This window comes from Emys orbicularis, chromosome 13 (genome assembly GCF_028017835.1).
Source record: "Emys orbicularis isolate rEmyOrb1 chromosome 13, rEmyOrb1.hap1, whole genome shotgun sequence".
In the NCBI taxonomy this organism is placed as follows: Eukaryota; Metazoa; Chordata; order Testudines; family Emydidae; genus Emys; species Emys orbicularis.
The window spans coordinates 42,819,958-42,842,854 of NC_088695.1; the positions used below are offsets into that span (position 1 = coordinate 42,819,958).

Below are 22,897 nucleotides of genomic sequence, written 5' to 3' on the forward strand. Positions count from 1 at the left end.
TAACCTAGTCTCTAATGAAGAATCTGTACTTCCTGGGTAAACTGTTCCTAAATTCTGCACCACTGTGGCAGCTTCATTTAAACTAAAATTAATTTATGATTACACATGAAATCAAACCAGGAGTACCATCGCCCCTGTTTTGATATTAAATTCAATTTTACACCATCGCATATTTACAATATTCTATATATGTTTTTGTATTGACAATACTGTACATAATTACACTGCAGAATTTGTCACTGGTGAAGCTGAGAGCTTGGGCATCTAAAGAGGATGAAGCTGGGATTTTTGGCACCTACGGTGGCAAGAGAGAGTTTTGGACCATGGCACAACCACATTATGTTTGTGTGTATGATTCTGATAACTATTTCATTGCCAATCATTTTAACAATTGCCATTTGAAGAGTCATCTATAGGTTTTGGAATTATTCCATTAAGATGGATAGTGCATTTCCCAACCCTCAGAGCTATTATGTTCAAATTCTTTTTCAAAGAAAAAGGCTTTGAACAATAAAAAATAAAAGCTTGGATTCTGAAGTACAATTCTGCAACAATGGTTGGATTCAACTTTCCAAAATCCAAATTCAGTTTATTTCTTTTTTTTTAGAATCTCAGGGAAGTCCCAATTTTTCAAAGGTAATTTCAGATATTTTACTTTAAGAATATGGATATTTTGATTTGTGAAATCAAACTGGATATATCATTAACCACATGAATTTCTCAGTCTAAGAGATCAACAATAATTAGGGCGGTCGATTAATCGCATTTAACTCATGCGATTAACTCAAAAAATTAATCTCGATTAATCGCAGTTTTAATCGCACTGTTAAACAATAGAATACCAATGGAAATTTATTAAATATTTTGGATGTTTTTCTACTTTTTTTAATATATTGATTTCAATTACAACAGTATACAAAGTTGACAGTGCTCACTTTATATTATTTTTATTACAAATATTTGCACTGTAAAAATGGCAAAGTAGTAGTATTTTTCAATTCACCTCATACAAGTACCGTAGTGCAATCTCTATCGTGCAAGTGCACTCAAAAACAAAACAATGTAAAACTTTAGAGCCTGCAAGTCCACTCAGTCCTACTTCTTGTTCAGCCAATTGCTAAAACAAACAAGTTTGTTTACATTTACGGGAGATAATGCTGGTTGCTTCTTATTTACGTCACCTGAAAGTGAGAACAGGCGTTTGCATGGCACTTTTATAGCTGGCATTGCAAAGTATTTACATGCCAGTTATGCTAAACATTCGTATGCCCCTTCATGCTTCGGCCACCATTCCAGGGGACATGCTTCCATGCTGATGATGCTCATTAAAAAAAATAATGCATGAATTAAATTTGTGACTGAACTTCTTGGTGGAGAATTGTATATCTCCTACTCTGTTTTACCTGCATTCTGCCATATATTTCATGTTATAGCAGTCTCGGATGATGACCCAGCATATATTGTTCATTTTAAGAACACTTTCACTGCAGATTTGACAAAACACAAAGAAGGTACCAATGTGAGATTTCTAAAGATAGCTACATCACTCAACCCACGGTTTAAGAATCTGAAGTGCCTTCCAAAATCTGAGAGGGACGAGGTATAGAGCATGCTTTCAGAAGTCTTAAAAGAGTGACACTCCGATGCAGAAACTACAGAAACCAAACCACCAAAAAAGTCAACCTTTTTGCTGGTGGCATCTGACTCAGATGATGAAAGTGAATGTGCGTCAATCCGCATTGCTTTGATGGCTATCAAGCAAAACCCATTATCAGCATGGACGCATGCCCTCTGGAACAGTGGTTGAAGCACGAAGGGACATAAGAATCTTTAGTGCATCTGGCACATAAATATCTTGCAACACTGGTTACAACAATGCCATGCGAATGTCTGTTCTCACTTTCAAGTGATATTGTGAACATTATCTCCTGCAAATGTAAACAAACTTGTTTGAGCAATTGGCTGAACAAGAAGTAGGATTGAGTGGACTTGTAGGCTCTAAATTTTACATGGTTTTATTTTTAATGTAGTTTTTTTTTTGGTACAGAATTCTACTTTTGTAAGTTCAACTTTCATGATAAAGAGATTGCACTACAGTACTTGTATTAGGTGAATTAAAAACACTATTTCTTTTGTTTTTTTACAGTGCAAATATTTGTAATAAAAATAAATATAAAGTGAGCACTGTACACTTTGTATTCTGTGTTGTAATTGAAATCAATATATTTGAAAATGTAGAAAATATCCAAAACTATTTAAATAAATGGTATTCTATTATTGTTTAATCACGTGATTAATCATGATTAATTTTTTAATCGCTTGACAGCCCTAACAATAATATGACTACAGAGGAAGCATTTACATTATAAACCATTATTTTCAAGTGATTGCACATCTCCGAAAAAGCTTCCCTTTGGACTGAGATTTAAGATTGCTCTGCAAAACAGTTTGGCTTTTTTCTGAAGATGTCTTTCATGGTTAAGTTTTCAGACACTGAGATTTGACAATTTACTTTTTTTTAAAAAGTAAAACTTGCCATGTCTACACTGGGGGTTAGGTCAAAACTACAGTGCTCAGGGCACAAAATTTTTCACAGTCATGAGCCATGTAGCTAGGTCGATCTATTCTTTAAATGTAGACAGGCCTTAGGCTTTGTCTATTTAAGAAAGTTACACCAACTCTAAAAGTAAGATTTTAAACCAATTTAGTTAAACTAGTGCAAACCTGTGTGGACACTTATTTTGGTTTAAACCAGGCTTATCTTGGTTTAACTTTAATTGATTAATGCTAAAGGTAAACTAAAATAAACCAGACAAACTGAATTTAAAAAGTGTCCACACAGAGGTTTTTATCAGTTTAAACTGGTCAAAAGCCAATATAAATTAAACTGGTATAGCTTTCTCATGCAGACATGACTTTAGACATATCTTTCTTCAGCTTTATTAAAAGATTAAAAAAAAATCAGAGCACATGTACACACTGACAGCTGTATTCATTACAATTACACACTGAAATACATGCATGGGGCATGGTTATTTTGATGTCACCAATACATATGCATCATAGTCAGATTTACTCCACTTTTATGTACCACTTCAGTTCACCATTTCCCTTACAGTCAGTTTACAGTTGTGTTTTCTCACATAGCAAGAGAAAGGAATATTTAAAAAAAAGAAAGAAAATGTGATCGTAAAAACCACAACAAATTGGCAGAAGGACTCAGAAGCAGGTGTAATACCTGAAACTACTTTTCACTTTTTATTTTAATTGGTTAGATTTCAAGTTGATGGTGTCTAAATTTAAACCTAACACTTAATCAAAGAGTCATACTATTCATAGTTATGGTTCCCACAAAGAAGCAGGACTTTATTTCATGAGTGCTGCATCCTTTCACAACTCATGCATACCCCTTCACCTAGTCCCTGAATCAAAATCCCACCTGCAAGGCCATTCTGGGTGAGCCCATTCAAAGCAGGGGCAGAACTCCACTCCTGCTCAACTCATGTTCCATGGCTTTCTAGTGATCTAGGGCAGGGGTTGGCAACCTCTGGCACCCTGGCGGGCCAGGCCAAGCACCCTGGCGGGCCAGGCCAGTTTGTTTACCTGCCACGTCCGCAGGTTCGGCCGATCGCGGCTCCCACTGGCTGTGGTTCGCTGCTCCAGGCCAATGGGGGCTGCGGGAAGTGGCACGGGCCGAGGGATGTGCTGGCCACGGCTTCCCGCTGCCCCCATTGGCCTGGAGCAGCGAACCGCGGCGAGTGGGAGCTGCAATCGGCCGAACCTGCTGACGCAGCAGGTAAACAAACTGGCCCAGCCCGCCAGGGTGCTTACCCTAGTAAGCCACGTGCCAGAGGTTGCCGACCCCTGATCTAGGGTGTGATTGAGACCCTACCGCTCAGCAGCAGTTTCCAGGCGAGAGAGCCTGATTTAGCAGCTCCTTCCCATTTTCTACTCTCTGACTGAGATGGCGGCTGTATTTAAAACTAAAGACTAAACAATGTAATTGATGTGGCACCAATTATTCAAATATTAATAATGAAAGAGCATTCATATAAATCTAATATGCCCAGATCAGAAAGCTTTGACTTGAAGCATCAAGAGAATTGGTGTGTTGACAAACACACACTTATAACTGCTTCACACAGAAGCGGTACAAGAATTCTGCAGCCATGTACAATAAATTTCTTAAATTCTTTTAACAAAATGACAAGAGATGGCTGTGTGGTATGGTCAGTATGCCAGTAGATGTTCTAAATTTAAGCTATACACAGCCACAAGTTCTAATGAATTGAGGACTTATTTTCTAGGGGCTTCCAAAAGTTCAAGAATGACATTTTGTAATGTAGAGGCTCGATCCTCACAACCCTTGGTATGAATAATGTATGAGAGGAACCCGGGGACTGCCACTGGAGAGGCAGACACAGAAAAAAAGAGTTTGTTAGCTGGCTTGCGCTAAGGTTTGATTAGCATTAGCTGGCAATTCCTATAGTATAGGACTGTATGACAGTAAAACGTTTTTGCTACCTTTGTTGTCACCTAGTGAAGTTAGCCATTGGAATTTTATGTTAGAAAGCAACAAGCACCCATTTGCAAAGTAGGACTGAGCAGCTGAAAAGAACAAGAAATTTTTCCTGGCCATAAAAGATCTAAACATAAAAAGTATATGCGAGGATAACTTTTTGACAGTTTTTTTTGGTCCTTCAGATAATACATTTTATACCAATTACCCAAAAGGCAAATGTGCTGAGCAACCTAAGATGACCATTATAATTTTCCTTAAAAATGACACATCTCAAGAGAAATTCACAATTACTTTTCTCCAATTATATCTCAACCTCAATCTCTCAAGGAATGCTTGTTGTACCAAACATCAACAATTAATAAGACTAAGCAGAGGGTACAAATCAAAGCAGCAACCTTCCACTGAAAGATTTCCTTAATGCAAAAGGTCTGTATGACTTTTTTTAGATGGACTCATTAGACAGAATCATAAAGACTGACAGTAAATGTGACAGACACGCAACACCACATCCACAGCTGAACTATAAAGCTTAGTTTTGCACTACCATTATTTGCAAATGAAGTAAATCTTCAAATATTCAGATTTTTTCTATACCCACAGAAATCTATTCAAAACTGATCCTAAGAGTTCTAAGATTACCATACAAAAATGTCTTGAGGAAAAACACTCTGGCCACTTAGCTGGTCTGAAACAAGACAATTTCAAGTATCAGGGGGTAGCGGTGTTAGTCTGTATCCACAAAAACAAGGAGTCCAGTGGCACCTTAAAGACTAACAGACAATTTCAAATGGTTTTCTCTCTTATTTCAAATAGAAAGAGCCCTTTTATGCTATTTCCTTTCACAGAAATGCTCCAATGACAAGATTAATATATCGTTAGCAGAGATGGGTCCAAACAAAAACTCTAGATACAAACCAGTCCGAACTTTGCGTCCTAAACCCCCCTCTCCAAAGGCTTGTCTACAATTTTCATATCAATTTAACTAACCGGATTAAAAATGTTATTAAATTAGTGCAACCCCTTATTGTGTATACAATTATACTGGTAGGAAGGAACTTTTACCAGTATAATATGTTTCACCAACCCACACCCTGACATCCAGGTCAGATCTAGGAATAAAGGGGCAATCTCTACCACTTGATCTCAGCAAAAATGACAAGGATCATCATCAAGGCTATTCATTAGTACCAACTTTGATGGACAAACATCTATATCACAAAATTCACCAACAGGAATGGAACAGAGATCAAACTCATTTTACAATGAACAATTAGCAAGCAGCCAACAATTTTGGTCACTGCTTACTTGGGCTGGATTCAACCCAGAAAACTAGGTATTAGATAACTTGTAACTCCATACTAACTGTGCATAGATTTGGGACTTTAGAAAACTGCATTCCAATAACAGGAAAATTTAACTAATATTTATTTAAAGAGGGCATTCAAAGGTTTTTCAAGCCCACAATTGACTTTACAAGATCCTTTAGAATTTTCCCTCCCCAACTGCTTTTCCCATGAACATCCACAACACACCTTTCAAGATTCACGGATCCCACACATGCGGTGCATCTCATCCAGTGCACTAAATGCCCCAATAACAACTATGTCGGTGACACCAGACATTCATTATGCTCTCGAATGAACTCTCACAAAAAAATAAGACCAAAAAAAAAAAAAAAACACCTATCACCTGTGGGTGAACACTTTTCACAAAGCAATTGCTCTATATCTGACCTATCAGTCTTCATCCTCAAAGGAAACCTGCACAACACTTTCAAAAGATGAGCCTAGGAGCTTAAATTCATCACTCTGCTAGACACTAAAAATCATGGACCCTCTCTTTTTGTCCTATGACTACAGAGGTGTTAACAGGCCACTCTACCCTGGATGGTCCCTTACAAAATATGCTGACTACTTACACTGCTAAACAATGTGTTGCACACCTTGCATTTTGCTGTGACGCTGGGAGTGCCTTTTCTAGACCTGAAAAGTAGCTTGAAAGCTTGTCTCTCTCACCAACAGAAGTTGGTCCAAGAAAAGATACTACCTCACCCACTTGTCCCTCTAATATCCTGGGACCAACACAGCTACAACTACACTGCATATATCTGGGTCATTGTGCCTATTCTTATCCCTATTTCTTTTATTTTATAACCCACAATATGCACCCATTAGGTCTGTGGGCACTTTTCTAGTTAATTATTGTGTATTTTAATTGTAAAGCAAATACAATACAGACTACATTATTCAATTATTCACCTGCTAATCAAAAAACCAAGCTGTACCTTATATCCCATATTCTGCCACTTTAAATGTATTAAAACAGACGGCCTTTGCAGCAGGTCCTGAAAGTTAACAAAGGTGGGCTCTGGTGGGCAGGAAAGAAACAAACTCCAGTGGGGGAGACCTTCATGGAAAAGGCCTTCTCAGAAGCCCCTTCTTGTTTAAACTGAGTGTATTCCAACTAACCACAAATGCAGAAGCACCACACAAGGAGAAGCAATCTCTCAGCTAACCAGGTCCAAAACCAATTTGAAAGTTATAAAGAACCAACAACCTGAATTCCAATCAGAAGTCAAGGGAAGGTTTAAACTCTACTTCCACCAGAGACAGTTACTGCCATGCCTTAAATTGACCAAACATGATCTCGAGACCAATAGGAGCTGCTTCCAGCATCTGTTAGCCCAGAAAGCTCTCAACTAAGTTTAGTTTCTCTCCTCCAAAAACTGCCAATAGGAACAGCCAGGCCAGCTAAAATGTAAGTAATGAATTATAATTCTTCTTCACTTACCTGCCAAGACCTCAGTTCAGAGTTTTTTGTTATATCATCACCTTTTGCAGAGGTCAGGAGACACATAAAAGAGCACAGGGAACAAAAGGATGTTCCCTGTCCTGTTTAGGATACGGACCTCATCATGTTGTACAAAAAAAACCACAACCAACCCCAAACCCATAATTCAGTATTCAGATTTTAGCAGAGTTTTGCAGCCAAGAAGAGGAGAGATTACGTGTTTGTATTTGGTGACAGTTCCCACAGAATCTTTCAAACAATGTAATTCATACATAACCCAGACTAGTTATGTGCTAAACTAAAAACTGGATTTTCTTCCAGATTTAGGGCGTGAACACAGCATCTTCGACATGAAGGTTTATTCCCAATTAATAATGTGCTGCTCTAGAGGCATGAGGGTTCCCTAGAAACAGGGACACTCCTCAGCTCCTACCTCACTTTTCAATATGCCAAGCTTAGTCAAAGAGAGCCTTTTAAAAAATATTTGTTTTTAACAGATGTGAAAAAAGAGGCAGTTTTAAAGATTAGTTGATTGCTACACTATACATTATTTTGAGTTACCCAAGTTTCAGATAAAAATGCTGTGCCACAGAACTTTTCTATAGTTTGAGGAGATGATACAACTAGAGCTAGGCAGAAACTGGATTTTGTATTTCCAGGAAAAATTGCAATTTTGAAGGGTTTTTTTGTTCCAAAATGGAAAGAAACAAACAAACAAAAAAACCCTAAGATTTCCCGTAAAATGATTTTTTAAAAATTGTTCTGGGTCATTCATTTTTATATTATATAATAAAAAACCAAAATAGTCATTTAGAAAGGGAAAATCATTCTATTCCAAAGAGGTCAAAATGGAACATTTCAACCTCATCAAAAAACTTTTTTCAATTTTTCTTTCAAAATGAAATTTCATACACCGAAATATGTTTCCAAAAAATGTTTCAGTTTCAACAAATCAGCATTTTCCGACACAAAAACATTCAGTCAGAAAATTTCTGACCAGCTCTACTCACAACTATGGAACCAGTTTGGATGTTGCTGTGCAAGATGTGCACCTTTTTTTCAGTTTACTTCTATTTCTTGGAAAAGAAATCAAGTTTAGACACAGAAATTGTACCAGCTTCCTATAAAACACCATACACCAAATTGTTTGTAGAACTGCAGCAGGGACAGGATGAGACAGACCAGAATATAGTCCTTTGACTGGAGCTTGAGTATCATTTTCTGGGCTCAACTTTTGATTTATAGAATATTGCACTCCCTTGTGAGCCACTGGACCTGTCCCAAACACACACCCCTCCCCTCCCCACCACTTATACTGCTGTGAAGTGAAATTTGAAGTTATTGTGGCCTATTCTTTTTTTTTTTTTTAGCATCAAGGATGTCAGCACTTCTAAAAACAGTGGGTGTTAGTTGCTTCTGAAACAAGCAGATACATGCTGGTTTTACATAAGTTTAGTTTCTTATAAACCTGACCATCTGCATTAAAACTATATGGATCCCTCTAAATACTAGTCAACTACACAGACGATGTCGTTTACTAACTACTTCCCACATCCTTTTAAATGTTTTGGTGAATAGTATGAGATATACCAATACCTAAGTCCAGTGTGGCCATTCTGAGAGGTACTCATAGTCACCTATCATCTAAGCAAAATTTCAACCCAGGGATCCAAAATTGAAAATTTACAGGATTGATGCAATTTAGCTACCTTTTCAGCAATTTAGGATGACTGACAGCTTTATTTTATTATTAGAGGAGCTACAATTATATTCAGCATATGTAAACTTAATTTAGGAATTAGAATAAAGTATATTTAAATTTCTCCATGGAAAAAAACAAGAAAATCTACCCAAAATTATACTGACCAATTATAATAATTATTTGTCTATATATTAATACCATGTGACACTGAGATCATAGGTCAAATCTGAAACCTTACTGCAGAACTAGAAGAAATTTACAAGGTAACTAGTATAGCACAATATTCAACTGCTAATAAGCTAAGGAGAAGTTCAAATCCAACTATTCACACAAAGAATGCTCCTTTTTTTTTATTTATGCAAATAGACCATAATTGTTTCGGTTTTTATTTTAAATGGATTTTTAAGAGATTCTTGAGCTAGCATACAAATTCTCCCCTTTCTGGTAAAAGCTGCAAGTCAATGCAACAGAATTAGCCACAAACCTATTCACTTGTTCTTTTACACAAACTTCTCACTAGGATTGTCAAATCACCTCTTGTGTTCCTTCATAATAGGCATGATGTCTAGGTGACATCTCCTCTACATAATTAAACAACCAGTTAGAGACTGCCTCAAGAGAAGCCATGCCAGGTTTTATTTAAAGCCCAGTGCATGCTTGGTAAAGACTTCAGGAGTTTAGTCAGTGCTGTGTGAATATTCCAACAGTGCAGACACGATCAGTAAAGTTTAGTTTACGTACCTCAATATCAAACCTTAGTGCCTTCATTGAAATAACTCCCCATTTAAATAACTCCCCTTCATTTAAATAACCTGGTACATAAAAGAATATTAGGCAATAAAAATTACAAACAGTTAAAAAGTTTGAGAGATGTGCAACACTTATAATTCTCCAATAGAATAATTCTGCTACAAAAGTAAGAACACTCTGGTAAAGTGACTAGCTTCAGGAGCAAATAATGATGGCTTATAGCTGCATTAACTTTCACATTGACGGAATCCAAGTCAAGAAATTTAATGAAGTGTTTATACATATAGTCCTCTGGCTCTTCACAAATCCAGTGCTTAGGAATCATTTGTCAGCCATACTGACATTTCATTCTCTCAGTTAGCCAAAACCCTGATTTGAAGACATGCTGCAAGAACCAACTGCTTTCCCCGGGTTTTGTGGGAAAGGAGGAAATAATTGAGAAAGAGATAGAGGGTAGGATGAGACTGATTGTTCAGGCATCTTGTTTAAGCACGTGGTTTTAAATTAAGCAATGTACCTGAAGTATTGGATATGCATAATTACATCATAATAAGCTTAAAGTAAAAGGTTAGAGTGGACACGTGGAGGAGACAATGTTTTGAAATACAGAACACAAAGGATAACTATCTCAAAATTTGCTTGCTAAAATAATGGACGTCAAAGGCATAATAGAATAGGGATACTTGGATCAGTGTTGCATCAAACTACAGTAAATTTGCTGAACTAGTCAAAGTCCCTCTACCAGCTGATTGGCAAAACATGACTGATGCTGGCTCCCCCAGCAAAAGAAAAACATCACATCCCTTGGAAGCAACAAGCAGCCATAATGGTTGTGCTTACAACTGAATCTGCACTAATTGTCAAGCTTTATGTCAATGCCATAATGATATTCCTAAGATTTTTTTTTATTGTCTAAACTTAAATATTCAAGTATCAAAAGTATTAGATACTCCAATATGCACATTCAAGAGACATCACAAACTTTCCAGTAGAACAAAAAAACTGAGCCCCCTTCCCCCACTCACACACACAACGGAAGGTCAACCTGTGAAACTCCATGCCTGAGGATGTTGTGAAGGCCAAGACTATAATAGGGTTCAAAAAAGAACTAAATAAATTCATGGAAAATAGGTCCATCAATGGCTATTAGCCAGGATGGGCAGGGATGGTGTCCCTAGCCTGTGTGTGCGAGAAGCTGTAAATGGGTGACAGGGGATGGATCACTTGATTACCTGTTCTGTTCATTCCCTCTGGGGCACCTGGCATTGGCCACTGTTGGAAGACAGGATACTGAGCTAGATGGACCTTTGGTCTGACCCAGTATGGTCATTTTTATGCTCTAGGGACATATCATCATGTTATCTTTCAATATATTAATACAATTCTAAAAAATTTAAAAATCTATCTCACTCATGTAAACTGAACGTGATTTTTGTTTGAAGTGTCCACATATGGCTGGTGAGAAGTATTTGACTGACACTTGTACTTAAATTGTCTGCACAGCACAGGCAGCAGCATCATAATTTCCCCCCACACATCTCTGCAAAAATGCTGCAACCATGAATAGGACCACACCTCCAATGAGAGGGCAGTTCAGGTTCCATGCCCAAATCACTTCTAGGATCTGATGAGATTAAGATACCAGTTACTGCTATCTGTAAGTGGCAGTGTTTGTGATACACATATTTGTTCAGCAGGAACTGGACACAGACTTACAGCTGGCCAAACTAAAAGTTGGTACTTTATTATTCATCACCTGTAATAAGCAACATTAGGCATCACTTGCTTCTTTTCTGAAGATAAGAATTTGAGAGGCAACTTAACAAAATTATTTAAGTAACTTAAAAAGTAAACCTTTCAGTATACTGCTAAAATACCAGACAGGCTACAATACAGTATTTCTTGCCACCAACTGGCAACTCAGCGACAAGTTTGGGGTCTATATATGTGATGCCTCAAAAGATAACATTTTAAATGTACACATTTTTAAATTTGAGATTTAAACTCAAATAAGCACATAGAATTATAATTCTACCAGTTCTTATAAAGTGCATTGTTGTTTTAGTAGTAGGCACTTAAATACCACATACACTTGTGTATGCATGCAGTGACAATATGCACATGTGCCCAAAGGTATCTTGTTGCTTGCCAAAATATTTAATCTCTTTAATTTAGGTACTTTTTCTCAGGACTTGAGAAATTCTCTATTGTATTCTGTATAATGGATCTTACACCTGGATTTTTGGCATCAAAATATTTCTCAGCATGAGCCTATGAAGTCAGGAAACAAATTCTTCCCTTGACCAAGCAGGAGAAGGTGGGTAACTATGAAAAGCTCCCACATAACTATTACATTTCCATTTAGTTAAGAAAATGCAGAATAGTAACTTTCAGTGCTTGGGTCTAACTTGGTACAAGAGTTCATCTTTAAACAAGAACTATTTGAAAGACATCAAACTGATCAAAGTACGATCCCTACAGGTGAACTAAAATCTATTTTCCAAAAGATGATCTCTCTTTGGCAGTTACATTATATTTAAATTGTCTTGCAATTTCTTTTAAAAGACTACTGAATTTAGGATCCTTAGGATATGAAAGTGGTGCCTTTAAAAAAAAATTCTACTCCTTTCGAAGTTTTGCAAAGCCACATAATGGCATCCCCTTTGCATATATCCATTAAGTAGACAAATAATTAAAACAAATGACACATTCTAGCAACCTGAACTACTACTACTCCTTCTCAAAAGTTGTCTACAAGTTGTACAAGACCACACAGCTATTTTATTAAGTACAATAAATTCACACAAGCTATCTGTTTTTCTCCCCAATACCAAATACTTAGATTGCAAGAGTGTTTGTTGCCTATGGCCCAATTCAACAAGATAATTTAAATGTATGCCTGGGCGTAAATACCTCCCTGAATCAGGACCTTTTTTTAAAAAAAAGGTCAAGCCTAAACTCTAGTGGATTGAAAGTGAACCCTAAATAAAAAGTGGTGCAAATCTAGACAAATCATAATTTTAGGAGCTTCAAAAACTCCTATAATAAAGCAAATGATGGGAAAAGAGGAGTGCAGGGTTTAAAAATTTGAAAGACGACCAGATTTTTGTTACTGATGTAAAAAGAATACATTTTATAATTAAAGTAGTAAAACTGTAAATCCAAATAATCGAAGTGAGCCTCAAACCCTTAATTAATAAACCAAGTTTTAAAGTTTGCCACATTTTAAAATAAATGCAGTGTTTAAATGCACGTGTTCTGAAGACTTAAACCTACTTCACCTCTGATTTCCATTTTTACCACTTTTAGTTCAATGTTTGGATGTATTTTTTTTTTTTTTTTTTTAAACACACCAGTAACTAAAACTGGGTTTAAACCAGTGCAATGAAGCCCTGTGAATTTTCCCCCAAACTGCAACAATGCAATCTCCATTTTGAACAATGCACCTCCTTTCCCTTCTAGTAAAGCTAGTTTTGTTCTGAGGCCACTAAACACTGTATGCATGTCTGCAAGGCACACTTGCAAATCCTGAGTTTAATTTTTGGAGGACACCTCATGTTGCATGCACTTCCTTTCCTTGTGTCTGCAAGAAGAACTTGATGTTACAGGCATCCTTGTCTATATGTATTTGCAAGGACCCTTTTAGTATGCATGCATCTCTTTTTCCTTTATAAAAGTACCATTGGATGCTCTATACAATTCCTTCGCCACTGTTTGTGAACACTTTCTGGTGTACCATGCGTCTATGTAGTTGCAAGCCCTCTCTCTCTCTGTTTGATAGCATCCCTACTGTGCACATATTTCTCCTTCCCCGTGTGAGTTTATAAGCACCTTCTGATTCCCAACGCATTTGTGTGGGTTGCCAGCACCACTTGATTTGCATGCCTCTCTCCCCCTGTGTCTGCTGGCAGGCATCCCTTACTATTGCTTGCCTTCCCCCTCCCCTGGGAATGTGTGTTTCCAAACCTAGAGGGAGCATGTAGGGTGCCCTCCCCTTCGTTTACAGTGCATCCCATTGACTGTATACCTGGGGTGCTGCTGTAGGTGCTGTGGCTCCTGAAGCTGCTCTCAGTGCAATAGCTGGCATCATCTTCATCCTCCATCTCCTCGGGGTAATCGGAGTCGTCGTCGTCGTCCTCCTCCATGATCTCCTCTTCCTCCTGCTCCTCGGAGTCCTGGTTATCCTCGGGGTCCCCCTCCTCTTCCTCTTCGGACACCACGCTCTCCTCCTCCTCTTCACTCTCATGATCATCGTACACCACTTTGCTGATGCTCCTCCTGGACGAGGCAGCCCTGCCTTGGCTGCTACAGCTGCCTCCTGCGCCTCCTCCCCCTGCTCCTCCAGCCCCAGCCCTGCCCCTGCCCCTACTGCTGCTGCCTCCACCACCAGGGGTGCTGCTGCTGCCGCTGCCTCCCTTCCTCTTGCTGCCCCCTCTGGGGGAGGCGGTGGAGGAGGAAGAGGCCTGAGCAGCCCCGGCCCCCCTCGGCCTGGGCCCCACCGCCTCCACCTGGGCCGAGGCCGCCCACCTGCCCCGACTGCTGCCCCGCTGCCGGGACCTCAGCCCCCCAATGGGGCCCGGTGGGGCGGGCGGAGCCGGGGAGCTCGCCTGAGCGGTGGCCGCCACAGGCTGCTGCTGCTTGGGCGGCCTGCCTCGCCGGCCCCGCATCTCTGGGCGCTGGCCGAGGGGGGAAGGGAGGGGCAGGGAAGGCTGGGGAGGGCGCTCGGAGTCCGGACAGGCAGCTGCGGGGAAGCTCCCCCCCCTGCGAGGGTTCCGGGCCGGGGAGGGGGGCCGCCGAACTGCGAGGGCCGGGGGATCAATCCGAATTGCCGGCGTCCCGCTCCGGATCGCTACCGGCCGCCATCTTGTTTCTTCGTCTCTGCCTCGGCTCGCTCCGCTCTGACTGGGGGAAGCGGCGGCGGCAGCAGGCCCTGAGCGCCTCACGTGACCTGCCAGGCCGCCGAGCTCCGCCAGATGGCGCTGCGGCGCCGGCAGCTCTTCGGCTGGAGAGCCATGTTAGAGCCCCAGCGACGGGCAACGCTGCCCGCCCCCGAGCCCACCTCCCGGGCTCTCATCCCTCAGCGCAGAGTCGGGCGCGAGGCTCCCCTCGACTCCCGCCAGGTTCCCTGGGCCCTACGGCTGCAGCCACCACAGGGCTCTCCTCATACCACAGCTACAGAGAGTACAGGGCTGCCCCCGCCCAGGGCTCTCTGCCTCCTGTAGCTTTCTAGCCTCTGCACCTGCCGCAGGGCTCTCCTCACGCAGCCAGTACAGAGCCTCCAACCCCAGGACTCCCTCTACTCTATACCTGTGTCCAAAACATGGCATCCCTCCACCCCTTGCCAGCTTCAATCCCCACAGTCTGCTATTTCCCCCCTGCTCCAGAGCCTAGGCACAGGGCTCTTCCCCCTCCCTATTGCTGCACAGGCCAGTCATAGCACTCCCACCCAAACCACACACCCTCAGTAGGGATTCTCCCAGCTTTACCAGGCAGAGGGCAGGGCTGTCCTCAGGGTTATCCTCCTGTAGCAGCTGGGAGCTCTACTGCACCCAACACAGCCCAGTACCAGGCAGGCAACAGGGCTCGCCCTATTCTATCTTCAGTCTTCATCCCTGTTGTGTGCATAGCTAAGAACCTCCTACACCCCACAATGTCTAACCACAGCCAACACCAAGTAGGGTGACCAGATGTCCCGATTTTACAGGGACAGTCCCGATTTTGGGGTCTTTTTCTTATACAGGCTCCTATTACCCCCCACCCCTGTCCCGATTTTTCACACTTGCTGTCTGGTCACCCTAACACCAAGCAGCAAAAGTGCCAGACCACAAAGTTTACCCCAGTCTGCATTTTCTTGTCTTCCATCTTCAAACTACATCTCTTATTTGCAGCTGCTGGACCCACACTCCAGTCTTGTTTGGTACAAAGCATGGAGTTGGGCTTAATCCACTTTGTACTTTCTCACATATCTCATAGCTCCATGCTTCATCTATATTACGTTCATTTTCCAGGGAGCCTGAGAAGTCTGACAACTGCAGAATCCAATCACAGCATCAACATCCTATTTCCAACACTGGTAATTAGGAGTAGCTCCATTCAAGTCAACTGAGTTATACCAGTGTAAAAGAGAACAGTCAGGCCCCAGGCATGCATATTTCTTAGGCCATGCCTACACTACAGAGTTAGGTTGACTTAAGTTATGTCAATGGTCATAAACTGCTGTAATTATATCACTTGTACATGTTCACACCATACTCCTTGTGTTGGCGGAGCGCGTCCACAGTTGGTGCTTTAGAACCGACAGAGAGATCAGTGCACTATGTGGGCAGCTATCCCACTGTGCAAATAGCCACCTTCTGCCACTAGACATTCTGGGAATGGATCACAATGCAGCACAGGGGCAGGATCACCATCCCATGATGCAGTTTTCTCCATCCCATAATTCCAAGGCTTTCAACTATGTTTCGTGCCATTTTCCAACTGCCCCGGTAAACTTTGTACCCTCCATCTCTGCCTGAAAGCATGGATCCTGCACTGCTCACCAAGTCTTGTGATAAGCATTATGAACACAATGTGGCTGATCCGGCAGTATTTCATGAGCTGCAAATCTGAACAGGAAGCCGTGGTGCCTGCCCTGTTGTGTGTGCCATGGATAGAAACCATTCAAGATTTATGTTGACATTCATGGAGCAGCTGCACACGGTAGACCATCACTACTGGGCTTGGGAAACAAGCACTGAGTGGTGGGATCAGATTGTGATGCAGGTATGGGATGATGAGCAGTGGCTGCAGAACATTCACATGCTCAAAGCCACCTTCCTTGAACGGTGTGTGGAGCTTGCTCACAACCTGCAGCGCAAGGACACCAAAATGAGAGCTGCCCTAGTGTTAGAAAAGCGAGTGGTGATCACTGTGTGGAAGCTGGCAACTGCAGACTGCAACCGCTCAGTTGCAAATTAGTTTCAAAGTCCACCATGGGAGGTGCAGGGCCCTTAATTGCCTCCTGCTATAAAGGACTGTGACTTTCAGCAACGTGCGGGAAATACTGGATGGATTTGCGGCAATGGAATTCCCTAACTGCAGCAGGGTGATAGATGGCATGCATATCCCAATTTTGGCCCCAGACCATCAACAGAAAGGGCTATTTCTCTATGGTATTGCAGGTGCTGGTGGATCACTGGGGTAATTTCACTGACATCAGGGTGGTCAGGGAAGGTGCATGATGCAAGCATCTTCAGGAAAACTGGCCTGTATAGAAAACTGCATGCAGGGACTTTCATTTCAGATCTGAAATGCTCATCCTAGGAGACCCAGTCTACCCCTTAGTCCTGTGGCTTATGCAGCCATACACTGGAAACCTTGACAGCAGCAAGGAGCGCTTCAACAACAAGCTCAGCAGGTGCAGGAGGACAGTAGAAAGTGTGTTTGGCAGATTAAAAGGTCGCTGGTGCTGCCTTTTTGTCAGGTTAGACATCAATGAGGAAAATATTCCCATAGTCATAGCAGCCTGCTGTGCTCCGCCTAACCTTTATGAAGCCAAAGGGGAAAAGTTTCCCCAGGGGTTGAGCATTAAGGTGACTCATCTGGCAGATGATTTTGAGTAGCCAGATGCCAGGGCTATTAGAGGGGCTCAACGAGGGGGCATTTGAATCAGGGAGGCTTTGAGGCAGCATTTTGACAATGAGACCCACTAATATGTCTTTCTGTAATGCATTCAGCCAGACACTGTTTACTTGCCACCTTGAATGACCCTTGTAATGATTCCTGCCTGAGCATTAATTGTAGTCTGCCAATGTGCCAATTGCCAGTGTATAAATTTCTGCTGCAACCACCTTGTGTAGGTCACAAATAAAGAACCAGTGTCTTTTTAAGACTAAATTTTTCTTAAACAGCAATACACAGATTAACATTTCTTACAAGGGATATGACACTGAGTAGCACTCTCTGAAATGAGGATGTCACCAGCTGTGTGTAAGTCCAGCTGCTGTTATGGAAAATGTCCTTGGGATAGAATGCAAGAGGTACTGAGACAGGCTAGGAACATGAGTGGGGAGTTTGGGGAGGGCATGGAATGCAGTTCTGTATGGGCTGCAGGGGGAGTCAAGCATGCATGTGTTCTGCCTGCAGCAGAATCAGGGACCTGAGCATCTCTGTTTGGTCCTCCATTAATTTTATTATCCGCTCCTGCCCGTGTCTCCTCCCCTGGCTATCCATTTCTAGTTTTTCATTTACTGTCTCTCTCCAGGCTCAGTGCTTGCTATTGGCTTGAACAGACGATTGCAGCACTTCTCAAAACATGTCCATCTAACCCCTCCTCATTCACCTCCTTATCTGACAGAGGGACTCACTCCGCCGATGTGTAGGAGCTGTCCCTCAAGGGTACATCTGCAGAAGCCAAAAAAAAAAAAAACACAATACACAGAGTCAGTATTGTGTGTGTACTCACAGTCTTGAATCATAAAAGTTCTACACCTTTTTCTCACTTTCCCTTGGCAAGCACACAGCATGGCCAGAGCACTAAAAATAGTGAGTTCGCCCTGGGGGGTGAAGGAGTGCAAGATGGGACAAAAGGGTCTGGATGGCTTCAGAAGGGAATCAGTACAAGCACCTAGGGACACTTTTCTGAATACTGGCATCGTTTTCCACGAACGATCAAGGGGTGATCAAGCTGAAATCACACTCCTGAGGGTAACTGAAGATGCAAGGGTGCATCTCCTGCATGCATGCGGCTTCAAATTGGGTCCATATCCTGCTTGCCTGTGTGCTGCCTTGGTTCCTGCAGAAGTAATTGCCTATTAGCATGGAAAAGTTTCCTACAACAGGGGAAGAAACAAAGCAGCTCTGCCAAGGAATCTTCATCAGCGGATTGCAGAGTACCTGCAGGAAAGTTTCCCAGAGATCTCTACAGAGGATTTCCAGGCAATCTAGGTGTGCAATTTGCATTAACAAACTTTTCTGCAGGGCCCCCACTGCACAGATGCACAGGGGAATGAGAAGCATTTGCAAACAGTGCCATGTGTTGTTAATTTCAATCTCTTCTCCCACATGCACCGTGTAACAAAATAAAGGATACCTCTATCTCATGTACCTGTGCAGTATCAAAGCAAAATGAGTAGTTACCGGAGCACCCCTCTCCTGCTTCAGGCATGCCAGAGCTGGACTCGCTAGACCCCTCTGAAGTCAAAAAGAGGTACTGGCTCACCATGCCACTGGACGAGCCTTTCACCTGTCCCCCTCAACTCAACCTCCTCATCCACTTTGTCCTCGGGGTTGACTTCACTGTCCGCTGCCTCCGTCACCCCAAAGAATCCCTGAGGCTCTTGGCGTTGGAGGTGGGGTCAGAGCCAAGGATGGCATGCAGCTCCTTTTAGAAACGGCATGTTTTCGGCACCGTCCCAGCGTGATGGTTGGCCTCCCTGGCCTTCTGGTGCACCAGCCTCAGCTCCTTGATCTTAGCATGGCATTGCTGCGTGTCCCTTTCATGCCCTTTCTCATCCATGCCATGAGAAATCTGCTTATACGTGTTCAAGTTACTATGGCTGGATCAGAGCTGCAACTGCACAGCCTCCTTTCCCTACCGACCCAGTAACTCCAGGCAGGAGTGCGTTTGCTGTGGAAAGCCGGCATGGGGTCAGCTGGGAAGATGCAATGTGAGCTGTCCATGAGGAGCAAAAAGGAAGTGGAATTTCAAAAATGTCTGGGGCTTTAGAGGAGATGGGGCGCATACCAGTGTATGTGGCTGCAGGGCAGTAGAGTAGGAACTGTTTACCGGAGCGGTCATGATGGGCATTGCCCTTGTGGGCCACCCAGCAAGCACAATGTCTACACTGACATTGAGTTGCTCTAACTTCATCACAAAAAGCTCTATGCCGCTCTTCGAGGTGGGTTTATGATGTCGGCATAGCAGGAAAGTGAAATCGGCAGGAGCAGCATTGTTGTGTGTACACCTCCACCGTTTTGTTGACAAAACTTGACTTTTGTCAACAAAACTGTGCAGTGTACACAAGGTCTTTGTCACATTTTAAGCTGCCTCATCATTTATATTCAGTTCTACTTTTTAAAATGTACTGTTGCACAACGCTTTAGAACCTTGCTAGACTCCACAGTCCAGCTACAGCACCAAGCAAACCCAGCTTATGCTCCTGTGTTCTTTTACCTTTTGGGTGAATCTCCACTATATGCAATTATTGCACAGCCTGACAACCCTGCTCACCCCCAAAGTTGTCAGTTATATCCACAGTCCTGTACTTAATTTGCACTCTTCTATGCTCAACATTTAATCTCTTTTAAAAGGTGCCTATTTTTACATGAACTTGCTGCTCCATCTGAGAACCATGTTAGGCCCTCAAACCTGCTTGCTGGGTTGGAGAAGGATGGGAATGGTGTTTTATAAAATACAATTATTATTAAAAGCAAAGCAGAAAAAAGCCTTCCAGAAGAATGCATTTTACAAATTTCATAACATTAACTCTCATACTTACAAACAAATATCTAAGTGCTTGATGTTCTTATAAACCTGCAGAATAGTGCATTTTTAAATGTAGGTATCATGGTAAATAATTCATCTAAAAAGTTCACAAACTGGTCTTTTGACAGTGACCAAATTCATTCCTAATTTAAGCCCAATGATTGTACAGCATTTGGCCCACAAGTTTTAAGATCTGAACCAAACTTTAATTATGGAGCCCAAAACCACAGAGCGCATCTGGTTCTGTTTAATTATAAATCCCAAACTAAACATTTAGCATGAACCTGAGCCAGTTTATAGTTTTGATGCTAAACCAGGTGAAACATAACTGGCTTGTTTTAATTTGCTTTGAAGTCATACCTGAAACTCAAAGGAATAAATAAAAAACCCATGTGAATTGGAATCAGAAGAGGCTGGCATTAATGAATCCCCTATATACCAAAACTGTTGAAACTCACACAGCTCAGGTTTTAAACTTTTGTCTCAACTGTTACCTAGATCCAGAAAAGGAGAAATACACATTATAGCACATAGGTGCTAGCTTTCATGCTATGACTAGCATATTTAATGTCTTACTTGTACTTTATTAATATACAACTACAAGTAACTATGAGGATATGAAACAAAATAAATAGTACTTTATTTCTGGCTGCTATAAGAAGCAGTACTGTATAATAAACAGCACTTGTCCTGATACCTATTTTCATGCAACAAGTATAGTGCACTAAAATTTATATAGGACTCCTCTCTGAGCATTGGGAAGTGAGTTCACTGACATTTTCTCTGTTATGATTAGCAATATATACACATGTACAGAACTTGTGAACTACTTTGAGATCCTTCAGGATGAAAGGTGGTACAGCAAAGTAAAACATTTTTGTTGAAATGGACATTCATTCTCTTCTTTGGTTTGTGAAAGTAAATAACAGTACAGTACAGGGGATAGAAACATCTTTCTTTGAGAGAAAACTCTTGCATACAGCCAGTTGGCTCATACCTAGGACTGGATATTAAGGCATGAATGCCATAGGCCTATGCTAGGACCCCAGCTATAGTATGGCCACATGATTACTAGACTCTACAGTAGCTTGGTCTACACTTAAAAGTAGGGGCTGTCGATCAATTGCAGTTAGCTCACGTAATTAACTAAAAAAATTAATCGTGATTAAAAAAAATCACGATTAATCACAGTTTTAGTAGCACTGTTAAACAATAGAATACCAAATGAAATTTATTAAATATTTTGGACATTCTTCTACATTTTCAAATATATTGATTTCAATTACAACACATAATACAAAGTGTTCAGGGCTCACTCTATATTATTTTCCATTACAAATATTTGCACTGCAAAAATTAAGAAATAGTATTTTTCAATTCACCTCATACAAGTACTGTAGTGCAATCTCTTTATCATGAAAGTGTAGATTTTTTTTGTTCCATAACTGCACTCAAAAACAAAACAATGTAAAACTTTAGAGCCTACAAGTCCACTCAGTCCTACTTCTTGTTCAGCCAATCGCTAAGAGAAACAAGTTTGTTTACATTATGGGAGATAATGCTGCCCACTTCTTATTTACAATGTCACCTTAAAGTGAGAACAGATGTTTGCATGGGACTTTTGTAGCTAGCATTGCAAGGTATTTATGTGCCAGATATGCTAAACATTCATATGCCCCTTCATGCTTTGGCCACCATTCCAGAGGACATGCTTCCATGCTGATGACACTCAGTAAAAAAATAATGCATCAATTACATTTGTGACCAAATTCCTTGGGGGAGAATTGTATGTCTCCTGCTCTGTGTTTTACCTGCATTCTGCCATATATTTCATGTTATAGCAGTCTCAGCTGATGACCCAGCACTTTGTTCTGTTTCACTGCAGATTTGACAAAACGCAAAGAAGGTACCAATGTGAGATTTCTAAAGATAGCTACAACACTCGACCCAAGATTTAATAATCTGAACTGCCTTCCAAAATCTGATCAGGACAGGGTGTGGAACATGCTTTCAGAAGTCTTAAATGAGAAACACTGATGCAGAAACTACAGAAGCTGAACCACCAAAAAAGAAAATCAACCTTCTGCTGGTAGCATCTGACTCAGATGATGAAAATGAACATGCGTCGGGCCGCACTGCTTTGGATCGTTTTCAAGCAGAACCCATCATCAGCATGGACACATGTACTCTGGAATGGTGGTTGAAGCATGAAGGGACATATGAATCTTCAGCGCATCTGGCATGTAAATATTTTGTAACGCTGGCTATAAAAGTGCCATGTGAATGCCTGTTCTCACTTTCAGGTGACATTGTAAACAAGAAGTGGGCAGCATTATCTCCTGCAAATGTCAACAAACTTGTTTGAGCGATTGGCTGAACACGAAGTAGGAGTGAGTGGATTTGTAGGCTCTAAAGTTTTACACTGTTTTATTTTTGTACATAATTTTACATTTGTAAGTTCAACTTTCATGATAAAGAGATTGCACTACAGTACTTGTATTAAGTGAATTGAAAAATACTATTTATTTTAACAGTGCAAATATTTATAATAAATATAAAGTGAGCACTGTACACTTTGTATTCTGTGTTCTAATTGAAATCAATATATTTGAAAACGTGGAAAACATCCAAAAATATTTATATAAAATAGTATTCTATTATTGTTTAA

At 41.1% G+C, this 22,897-nt stretch overlaps 1 protein-coding gene across 3 annotated transcripts in view; it reads right to left on the reverse strand.

Annotated features, from left to right (window-relative positions):
* Positions 1 to 14,431, reverse strand: part of BPTF (bromodomain PHD finger transcription factor) — a 93,784-nt gene extending 79,353 nt beyond the window's left edge. For all 3 annotated transcript variants that reach the window (XM_065415359.1, XM_065415361.1, XM_065415360.1), the window contains exons 1-2: positions 14,264 to 14,431; positions 13,792 to 14,227 (exon numbers count right to left, since the gene is read on the reverse strand). In XM_065415359.1, coding sequence (XP_065271431.1) covers positions 13,792 to 14,227; positions 14,264 to 14,431 — 604 coding nt within the window. The remainder of the gene's footprint in view (positions 1 to 13,791; positions 14,228 to 14,263) is intronic.
* Between the last annotated feature and the right edge of the window lie 8,466 nt (positions 14,432 to 22,897).